This window comes from Spermophilus citellus (genome assembly GCF_964194105.1).
Source record: "Spermophilus citellus genome assembly, chromosome: 16".
Taxonomy (NCBI): Eukaryota; Metazoa; Chordata; class Mammalia; order Rodentia; family Sciuridae; genus Spermophilus; species Spermophilus citellus.
The window spans coordinates 74,437,470-74,452,091 of NC_138196.1; the positions used below are offsets into that span (position 1 = coordinate 74,437,470).

Genomic DNA, 14,622 nt, shown 5'->3' on the forward strand with positions numbered 1-14,622 from the left:
GGAAGAGGAGGGAATTGGGATGACCTCTGAGAAAAAGCATTCAGGACTAGGTGAGGGCATTGCCCCAGAGGATGGGGGCCTGAAGTATTGTGCTATGTGTCCTGTGAGCTTGATCATTGCAGTTTCTCTGTGGTGGAGACCCATGGGGTTAGTGTCAGGTCCCACATTTGATGCCAGGTCTGTCTGACCTCATACTGTCTGATGACTTGGCCTCTAGATCATGCTTTTTATTTATTTGACCCTGATTGACAAAGCTGGGGAATTTTGCTTCAAGTTGGTGACGTAATTGGTGGACATGAGCACCACGTTTGCCAATCCACCTGCTGGATCCTGGGGTCTGACACATGGGAGTGAACTGAGAGGGACAGCAGGTCAGACTTTGGCAATCCCAGACACTTGTCTGGGAGATGTTCATGGGTGAATGGTGGGATTGGAGGTGACTCTGGCCCTGGCCTCGGGTAGGGTGCTGGGTGGGGAGTGCTGGCAGGCTCCCGGGGCCCTTCCTGTCCATTGCTTCCTGACTCGGTTAGTTCTGGAAGTCCTCTTTGCTCTGTCAGGCCCAGCCCAGCAGCAGGGCTGGAGCTGGGAATGTACTTCTTCCTAGTCTTCCTGGCTCTGGCCTCTGGGCCTGCCTGTCATTAAACTCACTCAGAGCTCAGCGTGGGGCTAAATAAGCCTTCCCTGGTTTGTCTCCTGTCTGTGCTGGCTGCCCTGGGCGCTGACCACCAGTCTCTGGCCTCATAACCTCCTCCCACAGGCGCTGACACACACAAGGGAGCTCAGTAAATATTGGTTGATGATGAGCAGCAGCCTGCTGGTTCTAATTTTGTTCCCTGCTTCTGGGTCACCACTGTTTTTATTTAAAGTTTTCCCATCTTGCCCCTCCCAGCAGTTTGAGGTTTCATGGGGAGACTAAATGGGCCACTGCCTCTCGGTGCCCCCCGCCCGCGCCTGCATCATCTGTGGAAATCTCCCACTCTGGGTGGCCTTTGGCTATACCAAAGCTGGAGGCTAAGGTTCTGGAAGACAAGAACATCCTTTTAGGGGTATGTAGGAGAACGATTAGGTGGGAGGGCAGAAGAAAGCAAAAGAATAGACCTGTTGAAGGCCCTGACCACTCCAAGGCTTGGTTTTCAGGCTGCAATATTTGCTGTCCACATAGTGAAACTTTCAGCCTAGAGTGCTGGTCCAAGAGGGAGTGGCTTTTTCTCCAGTGTTCATTGGATAGTGGAGGGGGGCATGGGACATATATTTTTTTCTCAAAGCTCTTTGAACCCCATAGGAGTCTCTAGGGTGGTATTTACTTGAACACCAACCTTCTAGACTGCTGTTTTTCTAATTGCAAATACAGGGACTTAGATGACTGTATCAGTGTAGTTTAACCATGACCGTGAATATCCAGAATATTCTAATTAAGGATTTGCAGGGCACTTACTGGCAGTTTTTGTAGTCAGATGTATCAGTGACGGCTTCTATGGGTTCTAGATTTTGTATTATACTTAGAAAGTTCTTCCCAACTCCTTGATTATGGCCACGCCCACTGCCAATTGGGGCACATCAATAGGTTGAAGTGTAAAAAAAAAAAAAAAAAAAACCTCTCAGACTTGCCACTCAGAAATAGTCGTCATCAATATTAGTGAATGTTATCCCAGGTATTTTTGCAGGCGTAACCACAGACAAATGGACATAGAAAAATAGAAATAAATGAAAAAGTTGTAAAATTTCTCTGAAAGCAACTGAAGAAAAAAGAAACTGCAATAAAACCAAAGGAATTATGAAGCCTTAAAGAAGAGATCATTTCCCCCCCCAGAGTCATGCATAATTACTTGTTTTCATTTTAGACAGTACCTGTTGACTCTGCTATGAAAAGTGAGAACATTGGAACCCTCACATTTGTTCTCATCTCCTTTTTTCCATGTCTTGATTGTGTTAATTGTATTATTAAATTGTTCATTTTTTTAAACATGTAGACTGTGTTCTGTAACTATTGTGCCTATAATGACTTTTTATTATTTCTTGTGCAGAGGGGGCTCAATGCTGACTCTCAGTCATCCTCTTGCTAGGGTTTTTGCATTCCTGAGTGCTTTATTATTTCTGTATTACTTAGTTGCATTTCATTGTTAGATCATTTTCCTCCCTGGAAGGGGGCTGTATTCTCTGATATCTTTCATCCTTGAGAATTTCTGCCTGTTTTCTTCACCAAATTCATGTGAGATCTTGGCCAGGGCTAATCTTCTTGATTTATGTTTTCTTTGTCTCAGAATTGTGTGGACGCTTTTGCACTCTCTTCTGATGCCAAATATTGTTATGGGAAGATGAGGATAGTATTAATTTTCTTCTACATATAAAAGAAGCTTTAGCATCTCGTAATTTTTACAATGAATTATTTGGGGAAAAAGAATCTGGCTGATGATGTAGCTGCAGTGCGTGCTTACCATGCTCCAGGTCTTGTGTTTGATCCCCAGTAAACACCCCACCTTCCAAAATAAAGAATTTCTTGTGCATGCCTCAGCCTTGAACATCTGAGAAGTACAGGTGCATTATTTCAGTCCTCAGATTCGGTTTTTCTTTTTCCTTGTGGTATTTATCTTTGGACATTCTATTCTTAGGTCAGCTGTGCTCATGGGTTATCTCAAACTTTCCTTTGTCATATTTCTGTTTATATTACTGGCAGAATTTGGTTCCCTATCCATGATGGTGTATTAGTTTTTCAGTGATCTTTGTTCCTCTTGGTAGTGAACCCACACCTCCTTGGGTCTCCTGTGGTCTCTTTGTGGCCTTGCCTGGTGGGATCGCTCTTCTAGCAGTTAGTCTAGCTGGGCGGCTGCTTTCCCTGGGGCCACTTATCACTGTCCCCGGCGTTGTGCCTGTTGGCCTGCCCTTACTTTTTTTTCCATCCTGTCATGGTGGGTGCTGTTCTGCTCAGATGTTCTCTCAGCCTTAAAATAAGAAAGTGACTTTCCTCCCACCAGGTTGCCCAGGCTGCCAGGTTGGGTGGGTGAGATGTGCCCCTGTGGACTGAGGCAGGGTGCAGGGAGAAGAGGCAGGCATGGAGCTGTCCTCCGCTTTAGGATTTCAGGAGTGGTCTCTGTAGTGTGGGTCAGCCCACTAGATTGGAAGGTGTTCTCCCTTTCCATTGGAAGGGGAGCGAGGAATATTCCCTGGAATTGGCCACTTTCCCCAGTGCAGTCTCTCCATGGAGCCCTCAGGAGAGCCAGCCAGAGGTCCAGCTTCACCTCCCTGCTGCCCCGGTAGCTCTTCCCACCACTCCTCAATTGAAGGGGACAAAGAATGGGTGATGGTTGGCCTCTTGCCAGATTTGGGGACCTTAATGAGGATTTTCATAGTTCCCTTGTGATCTGGGCCAGAGGTAGGAGAGGAACAGTGCACGGTACCAATTTCATTCCTCCTTCTACCCGTGGCTTTGATTTTTTTTTTTTTTTTTTTTTTTTTTTTTGGTACTAGGGATTGAACCCAGGGGTGCTTTACTGAGCCACATCCCAAGCCCTTTTTTATATTTTATTTTGAGACAGGTTCTCATTAACTTGCTTAGGGCCTCACTAACTTTCTGAGGCTGGCTTTGAACTCATCATCCTACCTCAACCTCCTGAGCCACTGGGGTTATAGGCATGCATCACCATACCTGGCTGCCCATGGCTTTGGAGTTAATATGTCTGATTAGGCCTATTTCCTTATTTTTGGATACTGTTGATTTTTTGCTTCCTTTTTACTATTTAAATATATATATATATATATATATATAGATAGATAGATAGATAGATAGATACACACACACACACACACACACACACACACATACATATACAGATATAGATAGATTATTATCAGGAGAAGGAGATTGTGCAGCCGTTTCAATTTCCCATTTAAATCTATATGGTGTTTCCACATACTTTCTCTTTTATTTATAATATTTTTTTAAAAAATTTTTGTTACCAGGGATTGAACCCTGGGGCACTTAAACCTCTGAGTCACATCTCCAGACCTTTTTTATTTTGAGACAGGATCTCCCTAAGTTGCTGAGGCTAGCCTCAAACTTGGTGATCCTCCTGCCCCAGCCTTTCAGGTCTCTGGGATTATAGGTAGTGACCACCATGCCCAGCAAAAAGAGACTTATTTAGCTCACAGTTCTGAGGGTTTAAGGGTATGTTGCCAGTGAGCTTAGCTCTGCTGAGGATCTCATGATGGAAAGCATCGTGGTGGGAACTCGAGCATGTGACAGAGGTCACAGGGTGAGATGGGAAGCCAGTGTGAGGACCTCTCGCTGGGCCCAACTCTTAAAGGTCCCACCCCTCTTCATATTGCCACATTGGGAGCCACGCTTGACTCTCTGGAGGACATGCACAGACCATCCAAACCATAGCCATTTCCCTCTTTCAAAACTAAGGAAATGGGCTGGGGCTGGGGCTGGGGCTCGGGCTCAGTGGTAGAGCACTTGCCTGGCATTTGTGAGGCACTGGGTTTGATCCTCAGCACCATATAAGAATAAAAAGAAAATAAAAGTATTGTGTACATCGGAACAACTAAAAAAAAAAAAAATTAAGGATACAGGATAAATGGGATTAATAGGGTTGATGACTTGCTGGAACACAAGTTCAGTGGACCAGACTTGAACACTCAAGTCCACACAAGCCTGTGTTTTGATTATGACCCATCACGTGAAGGCAGGTGTGGAATTTTCCACTTGTGGTATCATGTCATTCACTCATTGTTTCAGATTTTTTATTTTTTTTATTAGGGACACTCAGCTCGAACTGGGTTTTATGATTTCTTGAGCCTCCACTGTCTACCCCAGGCCTGGTTTGTCTTTTTTATCTGCAAGTTTCTCGGGATTTTTCCTGCATTTCTCGGGGGCTCAGAAATGTCCCCTGACTCACCCAGAGCCATTTGCTTTTGTATTGCCTACTAATGGTTAACCTTTTGACTAGTAGGTGACAGACTAGGAAGGGGGTACTGGAGAAAGCCCAGTCTACTTTAAGACTCTTGCAGGAAATGAGCTGTTGCCTGGGAGAGAACCCCAAGAGGTGGTGGGAACCACTCGGTCATAGCTGGCTGGGTCCTTGATGCCCCTAACCCTGGTGGCTGTGCTGAGTCCACAGGAACCTCAGAGTCACCTCCTCTCTTTCCTTGTACATATGAGAACAGAAGTTTCCTTTTACGCCCTCTGAAGTTCAGATGACTAGAAGACTGTTGAGGGGAAAGCTTAAGATGGTTTGCCGAGGCCGGTCAGTAGTGGGACCAGGGACTTTGGGGAATGGGATTCCTAGCAATATGGCTTCTTCTGCCCACATCCCTGCCTCCTAACCTACCTCCTCACCCACCTCCACCGTTGTGCGCTTTCCTTGATTTGGACTTTCAACCTTTTCTTAGTTTTAAGTAAGGTCTTCACACTGCCCTCAAACTGACCTGAGCATGCGACTGAGACCCCAACTTCAGAGCTGTCCCCTGGCAGGGGACTGTGCTCCCACATACTGAGCCTTTAAGGAGCACACGCTGGGCATTATGGGGAAGCATTACTAGCATACATCTTGGCCTCAGAAACAGTCTTGTCTTCACCAAATTTAGCTCTGGAGCACTTTGTCTTTTTCCTGTTTTGGGTCTGTACTCAGAGGAATCAGGGCGGAATTGAGTGCCTTCTGGCTACTCAGGCCCTTCAAGTTTCCATGGCCTATTCTACTTACCTCTCGGTGCCCAGCTTCTCAACTCAGCAACATGGTAAGTCACTACTTTGTTGTCTCAAGGAGAAGTCAAAGTTGGCCCCCCTCTAGTGGGGAGGTGGGCCTGGACAAAATGAATAGGAAACTTAGCAATAAATGGTGTCGGTGAGCAGAACTGCCCCTTGAGGGCTAGATGCTTCTGGGCCCAGTGAAAGGGTGGGAATAGGCAGGATTCCAATTTAGGAGCCTCTAGGATGATAAAGAAACTTGTGCTCCTTAGAGGGTTCCAGAACAATAGTCTTCCCCACTTTCTCCTTTGCACCTTGGAGACAGGCCTGAGGCACTAAAACAGTTAACTTCTCTGACCCTGAGCTGAGCTGGCTTCTCTTGAGTAGGAAGGCCTGGGGGTCGGAGCCAGCCTACACCCCAGCTTTTGTGTCTTTCCCCTCTTTGCAGCTCTTCCTAGCACTCTTGGCAGGCTTTCTTTCTTGACTTGAGGGCATATTAGCTCAGGTCCCTGGGGGCCTGGAGTGGCTCCCCTCAGGCCAGAACCTCTCGCTCTCCCAGGTTCAGTAAGAACTGTGTATTTTCTTCCCCTCTTTTTTCTTTCCTTCAAAGAATCTTTTATAAACTTTGGTTGTTGCTACTGCTAAGAATAACATGTAGTTGAAAGGCGGGGAATCTCCACTGATGCAGAAAGCTCCCCTTTCATGACTGCCAAAAGAACAAGGTCACTTGAATTGGGAGTGTCTTCAGCAGCTTGGGGATCTCTGGAACAGGATTCCTTTCTGCCCCTAGTGACTCTCCACTGATTCTTCAAGGGGGTGACTTCAGCTCTCAAGTGCTGGGCTGGGCAGCAGGGCTGAGTTTACTGGATCTGCCCACCTTTAGGGACTGACCTAGACTGCAGAGCCCAGTTGGTCTCCTGGCCATCACAGAAGCCTGAAGCTAAGTTACCAGAGGCAAGAACAGGTTTTCTGGCTAGGAGAGAAAAGGTCACCTGGGAGACGAAAAGGTGGCGCCATCACTTATCTGATTGCACAGCCAGAAGCTGCCTCTTGCCTGCCCTCCAGGCTTTCTGTCTAGTAGCCACATAAGGGGCTCCTGGGCCAGTAGAGAGCAAATGCTTTGTAAGCATACCTCTAGGGAATGCCCATCCAGGCGAAGATTCTAAAATTGTCCCTTGTTCTCCCTCGAAATGTTTTTGTTTCTTCAGAGTGTTTATCTGCAACTACATGTTGCAGATAAATTTGGGAAATATATTTGAAGTAGAAACAATCATTTTTTGTTGTTGTTGTTGTTGTGTTCTGTGATTCCACAGTAGGAACCCAGTAATTCAGTCTGGCTTCTAAGGCATCCCTGGGTATCCCCCTCCTAGCTTTTCAGGGCATCCTAAGCCAGGATCTAGAATGCTTACTGGAGCTGATGGAAATTGATTAATATCTGCTGTGCACAGTGGTACACACCTGTAATCCCAGAGACTTGGAAGGCTGAGGCAGGAGGATCGCAAGTTCAAGATCAGCCTCTGCAACTTAGCAAGGTCCTAAGCAACTTAGTAAGACCCTGTCTCAAAATAAAAAGTAAGAAGTGCTTGGGGGTGTGGCTCAGTGGTAGTACCTCTGGGTTCAGTCCCCAGGACAGGGTAGGAAGAGAGAAGGATGATGAAAGGAAGGGAGGAGGAAATTGGCAAAGATGTGAGTTGTGCAGGATTTTGTGGCTCTCCAGGTCCTGCATTTTGTCTTCATGCTGAGAGCACACTGGTTAAGTGTCTTTCAGACCTGGCTTTGATTCATGAGAAAGTCAATGTCTGGCTTTGCTGGCTATGGATCACACTTCCTAGTCTCTGGACTCCAGTTTCCTTATCTATTAAGTGGATAAGTTTCCCAGCTTCTTTTAAAGGAATCAGTGAATGTCAGGTACTTAGCAAGGTCTGCCCTTGGTCCATGCCAGATGCTGGGCATCATCTCTCCACCTCTTTTCCTAAATCCATGCATACCTCCACTCTCTGTGTTAATAGCAGAACACGTGCCCAGGATGGTTCACAGCTGCTTGGCTGAATGACTGCTTTCTTTGAACAATGAGTTTTAGTCATTTTGGCCTAAGACCCACTCCCCTCCCATTACCCTGCTCACATAATTTAACTTTTGGTTCTGGGTGGAGATTCAAGTTGTGAGTCTCAAAGTAACACTTTCAGAAACCATCATTTTTGCTGATCCATCCATTTCTGTATATTCCACCTAAGAGTTGCATTTCATGTGTCTAGGTTCTGTGTGTAGCCTGTGTGTAGAACCCAAAGCCTGAATGAACCTGGGTACCCTTGCATTGTAAGACTTAGGTAATGTGTGTGCTACAGGCCTGGAGTTGTGATAGTTGCCATTGAAAGTAAAGTTAGCCACCAGGTATTCCTCACAGTTATGTTAGTGGCTTCATGTTCAGGCTGAGTCAAAGTTGGAAGAAACCTGCTAATTATGTCTTAGAATAATTATAGCCAGGGGCTGGGGTTGTGGCTCAGTGGTAGAGTGCTCGCCTAACATGCATGAGACACTAGGTTCAGTCCTCAGCAGCACATAAAAATAAAGATATTGTGTCCACTTAAAACTAAAAGATAATTTATTTTATTTTTTCATTGTTGATAGACCTTTATTTTATGTATGTATTTATATGTGGTGCTAAGACTTGAACCCAGTTCCTCACTCATGCCAGGCAAGTGCACTACTGCTGAGCCCCAGCCCCAGCCCCGAAAAGATAAATATTTTTTAAAAAATCATTAAAGCCAGATTTTGAGTGCTTTAGTTCAAGCACTTGGCAAGGGCCTTGGGCATTCAGTCTTCACAATAATCCAATTAGGTGGGTACCAATTTTACAGATGAGAAAGGTGAGATATGGGGAGATTGAGTAACTTGCCCAAGGCAGCTTCTTTTTTTTTGAGCATCATTATGAATCAATTCAAGCCATGTTTATGTGGCACTAGGGCCCTTGTGAGCTGCACTGCTACCCTGGGTCATTCTGTGTTAAATAACATTCTGGGTTAAATAACTTACCCAAAGTCACATTGCTCTCCGGCCAGGGTTCAGGCAACCTGTTCTGAGCCACTCAGAGCCTGTTCCTCTGTCATAAGCTAAGACCCAGAGGTGGAGCAGCAGCACACTGGGAGGCATTTGGTGCTGGAGCCCTGGGATCCTGGGGAGGAAACCACTGCGGTGGTTGAACTCTTCCTGGTCTGGAGCAAGGAGGCTCATTTCCCACTCCGGATATTTGCTTATGTCACTAATTAAATTACAACCCTACTAAGGAAAATGATTAACAAAAGAAAGATTACAGTTAGCACTGATACCTTAAGCTGTTGTTTTTCTGTGTTTTCTTAACTTTGCTACGTAATTCTTTATTTACCTAATGTTATATCCATTTCAAATGGATATGATTTTTTTATATTTGAATAATATTCCATGAAATTGATATAATTTATTTGATTACAATACATCTTCTTGTGTATGACCTTTTAATTTATAATTTATTTATTTATTTATTTTGGTGCCAGGGCTTGAACCCAGAGGTGCTCTACGTCTGAGTTACATCCCCAGCCCCCCCTTTTATTTATTTATTTATTTATTTATTTATTTTTTTTTATTTTTTATTTATTTTTTTTTATTGGATGTTCACAACATTACAAAACTCATGACACATCATATTTCATAGATTAGAATCAATTGGGTTATGAACTCCCATTTTTACCCCAAATACAGATTGCAGAATCACATCGGCTACACATCACCCCCTTTTTTTTTTTTAATTTTGAGACAGGATCTCACTGAATTGCTTGGGGGTGGGGTTCTCACTAAGGTTCTAAGGTTGGACTTGATCTTGTGATCTTCCTGCCTCAGCCTCCCGAATCACTAGGATTACAGGCATGTACTGCTGTGCCTGGTTTATTTCTGAATTATCTTGATTCAGGTAAATTCTAGAAGTAGAATGATGCATTTGAAGGGCTTAAATATTTTTTATTATCATAACTTTTTAAAAAAATATTTTTAAGTTGTTGATAGACATTTATTTTATTTATTTTTATGTGGTGCTGAGAATCAAACCCAGTGCCTCACACATGCTAGGCAAGTACTCTACCACTGAGCTACAACCCCAGCCCTCTCATAACTTTTTTAAGAGTCCCATCTTATTTCTGCTGCTATTCAGCTTCATGAACATACGGTTGTTTTTATTGTGTGTTTTTTTTAAATTTTTATGCTACTGTTAAATTATTTCATTTCACTTTAGTTTTATTTATTTGTGGCCCTGTAGTTCAAGCGCAGCTATGCAAGTTCTCTACCACTGTACTGTATCCTCCGCCCTGAAGTGTTCTGTATTAAAAGTCTATTTTGCCATTTTAATAAGTAGAAAGATAGCACCAGTCAAGTTCTTAATTTGTATTCTCAATGTCCTGGAGAAACTGGGTTTTTAATTTTTTTTCATCCTCGATGATGTATATTTTTGCTAGTCTTATGTTTTTTCTCTTTTAGGTATAATATTTATATTTAAAGAATTTTGTTTTGGAGGATTTTAAATTTAACAAGCTTGGTGCAGTGGCTCATGCCTGTAATCCCAGTGACTCTGGGGGCTGAGGCAGGAGATTGCAAATTCAAGGCCAGCCTCACTGGTCTCAAAATAAAAAGGGCTAGGTGTATAACTCTGGTAGAGCATTCCCGGGTTCAAATTCCCAGCACCACAAACACAAAAACAAACCAAATCATAATACAAAAGCAGATAGAAGATCCTAATGAGCTCTTACGATATCCCAGTCTGTCTCATTCATGCTCTGCCACCACTACACACTCACCTACTTTATTATTTTGAAGCAGATTCCAGGCGAGAAGTCATTTAATCAATGATTATTTTAGTATCTCTAAAAGATAAGGTCTTTTAAAATCATAGCCACAATTTATTTTAATTAATTACTTAATTTTTATTTTTGTGCTGGGTGGAGCCCAGGCCTCATACATGCTATAGCACTTACTCTACCACTGAGCTACAGCCCTATGCCCTGTTTTTAACTTTTAAATTTAATTTAGCCAACCCTGTTGAATTTGTCCTTTTTCTTAATTTTCGTGTATTTCTTTTAAAAGCAGCATCTCTCAAAGGTTGGACAAAGGGAGTGGAAAAGGGCTGAAGTCAGACTTTGATGTTGATTGGATGCAGGGGCTGGGGGAGAGACCAGACCCTTCATGCTTGGTGTGGGGTTGGTGGGTGCGGGGCTGCTGGGAGGGAGGGAGTGGGGAGGTCTGTCCTTCACCTGGCTCTGTGCTCTGGTAGGTGTACCTGGTCACCATGAAGCTGCCGAGCCCAGCCCTCCCCAGCTGCTTCCTACTGACCTTGCTGAACATATGGAGAGCTGTTCCCGAGGCCCACGCCTCATCCATGGACATGCAGGCCGTCAGCGCCACCTCTTTCCTGGAGAACCTCATGCATCGCTATGGTGAGGGTGGCAGCCTCACCCTGCAACAGCTGAAGAAGCTGCTCATCCACCTGAATGTGGGAGTAGACCGGAATAACGCCACACAGCCTGACCAGGGACACAGGAACCTCTCCATGGTGAGGCTCCCCTCCTCTCTGGGCCACTACCATCTGTGGCCTCTGGGGCTCTGTCTGGTCAGGTGTAGGGTGGCTGAGCAGCCTGATTAAGACGGGTTCAGGTAGGTCTTGGTGACAGAGCAGGCAGGCCAGTTCTCTTCACCTGCTGTGTGGATCAGCACAGCCTGCATCCCCAGCAGGGCTTCCTCGATAAAGGGTGTTTTGAAGCCCTTACACAGGGCAGCCAGGATGTGGGGTTCTCAGCACCCCCAGACTGTTCTTTGGAACTGCACTTGGATGGCCTGGCACTGCTGATAAGCCAGGGCTCTCAGGACAGCATTTCCATTAGAGTTCACAGTTTCCAAAGCCTTTGTACGCTCTACCAGGTGAGTCTCACAGTCCTTTAGGGGCAGGGGGAATTATCTTTATTTTAAAGGAGAGAATTCTGGTCCCACATGAGTTCCTGGAGGGACCTGGACTAGAACTTAGAGAAGCGAGGTCTTTGGGCTCTTGGTTCTGCGTCCTTTCTTCCTATCAGCTTGGCTAATCGGAGTCTGAGGCTATTTGTGGCAGCCGAATCTAAGCCAGCCAGGGTCTTTATATATATCTGTTCTGTTCTCTGTGCTGAGTCCTGTGGGAAAGAGAGCAGGAGTCACATTTAAGGAGTGTGCTGTCGACACAGGGAGCTGGATGAGAGTGACATCGTATTCTGTGGGCTGGAGACTAATCATGGGGTTCAGAAAGGAGATGGGGTGACGAGTGTGCTGGAATAGCAAAGGCGGGTTCAGGCCTGAGGTGTGGAGTGAGAGGGGACGAAGAGGACCATGTGACCTGGGTTCAGAGTATGCTCGATGTCTGAGTCAGTGAGGAGGCTGAATGTGCCTTGGGACAACCTGAGCCTGAAGGCCTGCCACATGGATCTCAGGGCCTGCCAGGCAGCAGCAGTGTCCTGGGGTCACCAGAGTCTGTCCCTCAGCATTATAGGCCCAGAACTGGGTGTTGTCAGCACACCCAGAGGGCCAAGTCTCAGAAATAGATCTGAGTAAAATCAAACTCAGAAAAGGGCTGACGCCTACATGTATAAAGTATAATTAGAAGTAAAACAGCAGCGCTTCCCAGGAACAGTACGTGAGAATCACTTGCAGTCCTTCTGCAGGTGGCTTGTGCTGGTGTCTGCTGACCAGCCCATGCTTGCTCTGCAGCCGGCTTTGAAAACTTAGGTTTTCCTTGCCTGACTTCCTCAGCACCTCCTTCAGGCTGAGGACAAGCCTCTGGGGTTAAGGAGACTAAAGTTCCCCAGGCATTTGTCTTCCCAGGTAGCACCACAGTTTCAAAGGAGCCCACCCCTACACATACCAGTACTCTGGAATCTTGATCTTGATAGCTCTCTGGGCTACTGTGGTACAGATAGTTGGTATCTTCAGTTATGCAAATAGAATCACAAATCACTCCCTGGTCACAGCGATTGGAATCTTGTTTCCTGAAATATCTCCCCAACTCCATTTGTAGTTAGGTACGCTTAACACCTGTGACTTTCCTGGTGGCCAGTCTCTAAGATAGCTGATCAGATTTTCAAGTTTAGGGACTTCTTGCTCCATCCCTAGAGATATGTCTGCAGTTTGTCTTATCTCTGGGCAGGCTGTGGAGGCTGCTTGGCAGGCAGGGCGTGGGGTTTGGGTTCTAAGAGGCTCTCTGACCCTTCTTCTTGTTTCAGTGCTTTAGTTCTGGAGACCTCTTTGCTGCTCACAATTTCAGCGAGGAGTCTCGGATCGGGAGGAGTGAGCTCCAGGCGTTCTGCCCCACCATTCTCCAGCAGCTGGATTCTGGGGCCTGTACCTCTGAGAACCAAGAGAATGAAGAGAACGAGCAGACAGAGGAGGGGAAGCCGAGTGCCATCGAAGGTGAGCCAGGCGAGGCGAGAGAGGCCGAGACTGGAGTGTGGCATGCAGTGTGACCTGCTCCGGGGCCCAGGACAGTGATGATGTGCTGAGAGTCCCTGAGTTCACAGGCTGGTCTGGCACATTGCCCCGTGCTGAGCAGGTGCTGGCCAACATGCAGAGTGCGGGGCTTCGGGGCCTGTGGGTGTCTTCCTTTTTGACCTCTGGAGGGCCAGCCTTTAAGACCTGTTTGGCCCGCTTCATCTTTGTACCCTCCACCCCAACCCAGTGCCTCTGCTTCAGCCACAGCAGGCTGGCCGCAGACTGAGGGCCACACAGCCGTGGGCCCCTGACTGTCCTGAAGTCCCATAGCGCCAGCCCGTGGCACTCAACCTGGCCCGTGCCATTTGCTGTCTCTCCCTGCTCCCTGCTGTCATGGCTGACTCCTGTTTAGTCTCCCATGTTGTTTCTTCAGGCTCTCCCTCTAGTAAGCTCCTTTTGGGTGGCAACCTTGACCTTTTTTTCTTAAGACTTCTTCACAGCACCTAGCCAGAGGTGGACTCAACAGCTGCTCGAGCTCTGTCTGCCCAGGTTACCCCCGAGTGGGAACAGGCCCAGGCGGCCGCTGGCGTGCCGGCCCTCAGTAATGGAGGCCCTCGTCTGTTCTTGTTCCTCCGCAGTGTGGGGCTTTGGTTTCCTCAGTGTCTCACTGATTAACCTGGCCTCTCTCCTGGGAGCCCTCGTCCTGCCGTGCACGGAGAAAGCGTTTTTCAGCCGTGTGCTCACTTACTTCATCGCCCTGTCCATTGGAACGCTGCTCTCTAACGCGCTCTTCCAGCTCATTCCAGAGGTGCAGTAGAACAGGCGCGCGTCCTCCCCCACACCAGGCCCTCCTGGCTGATGTCCGCACCCCACCATGCTCCAGGCTCCCAGCACTGCCTCCTCTTACCAAGGGCCACCCATGACTCCTCACTCTAGATCTCAAGGGCCTTCTTTCTCTCCTCTGGGCACTCGGGATTGCCTCTGGCCTCTTCAGGTGACGTCAGATGCAAGGCTCCTCATGTTTGCTGCCCTGTCGGGGATCTGTGGCTGGTGGCTGGTCCCTATTCTTGGTGCTGCCTACCTTGCCTCCTCTGAGGGAACCCTGGGGGCACTTGGGTGTGGCACCAGTTATCCACAGCACTGAGGTGGGGAACGGCCACTAACGGATGTGTGGATGTGCTGTGTTGGCCATCCTTGTTTGTCCTCAGGCCATCTTTGTGCCATACAGAGCCAAAGGTAGAACAAAGACGATTTGAGAAGAACAAATACAATTAAAAATATAAAATAAACAGAAGGGCACCGCATCCTTTGTACCTTGCATCTTGACCTTTTCCTGATTGGGACAGACTTCCTGGTACCCTTACTTGAAATGTTTTGAAATGTTTGGTAATTTTGTTTCTTAATTGTCATCCCTGAGGAGCTATAAAAATAAGCCCAAGTTGACAGTCTTCCCGCCTTTTCAGCTCAGT

The 14,622-nt window shown here is 46.6% G+C and overlaps 1 protein-coding gene across 1 annotated transcript in view; it reads left to right on the plus strand.

Annotated features, from left to right (window-relative positions):
- Positions 1-14,622, plus strand: part of SLC39A14 (solute carrier family 39 member 14) — a 47,375-nt gene that overhangs the window by 21,332 nt on the left and 11,421 nt on the right. Inside the window, exons 2-3 of the mRNA XM_081269892.1 lie at positions 10,977-11,255; positions 12,949-13,135. Of these exons, the coding sequence (XP_081126018.1) occupies positions 10,992-11,255; positions 12,949-13,135 (451 nt within the window). The 5' untranslated portion in view covers positions 10,977-10,991. The remainder of the gene's footprint in view (positions 1-10,976; positions 11,256-12,948; positions 13,136-14,622) is intronic.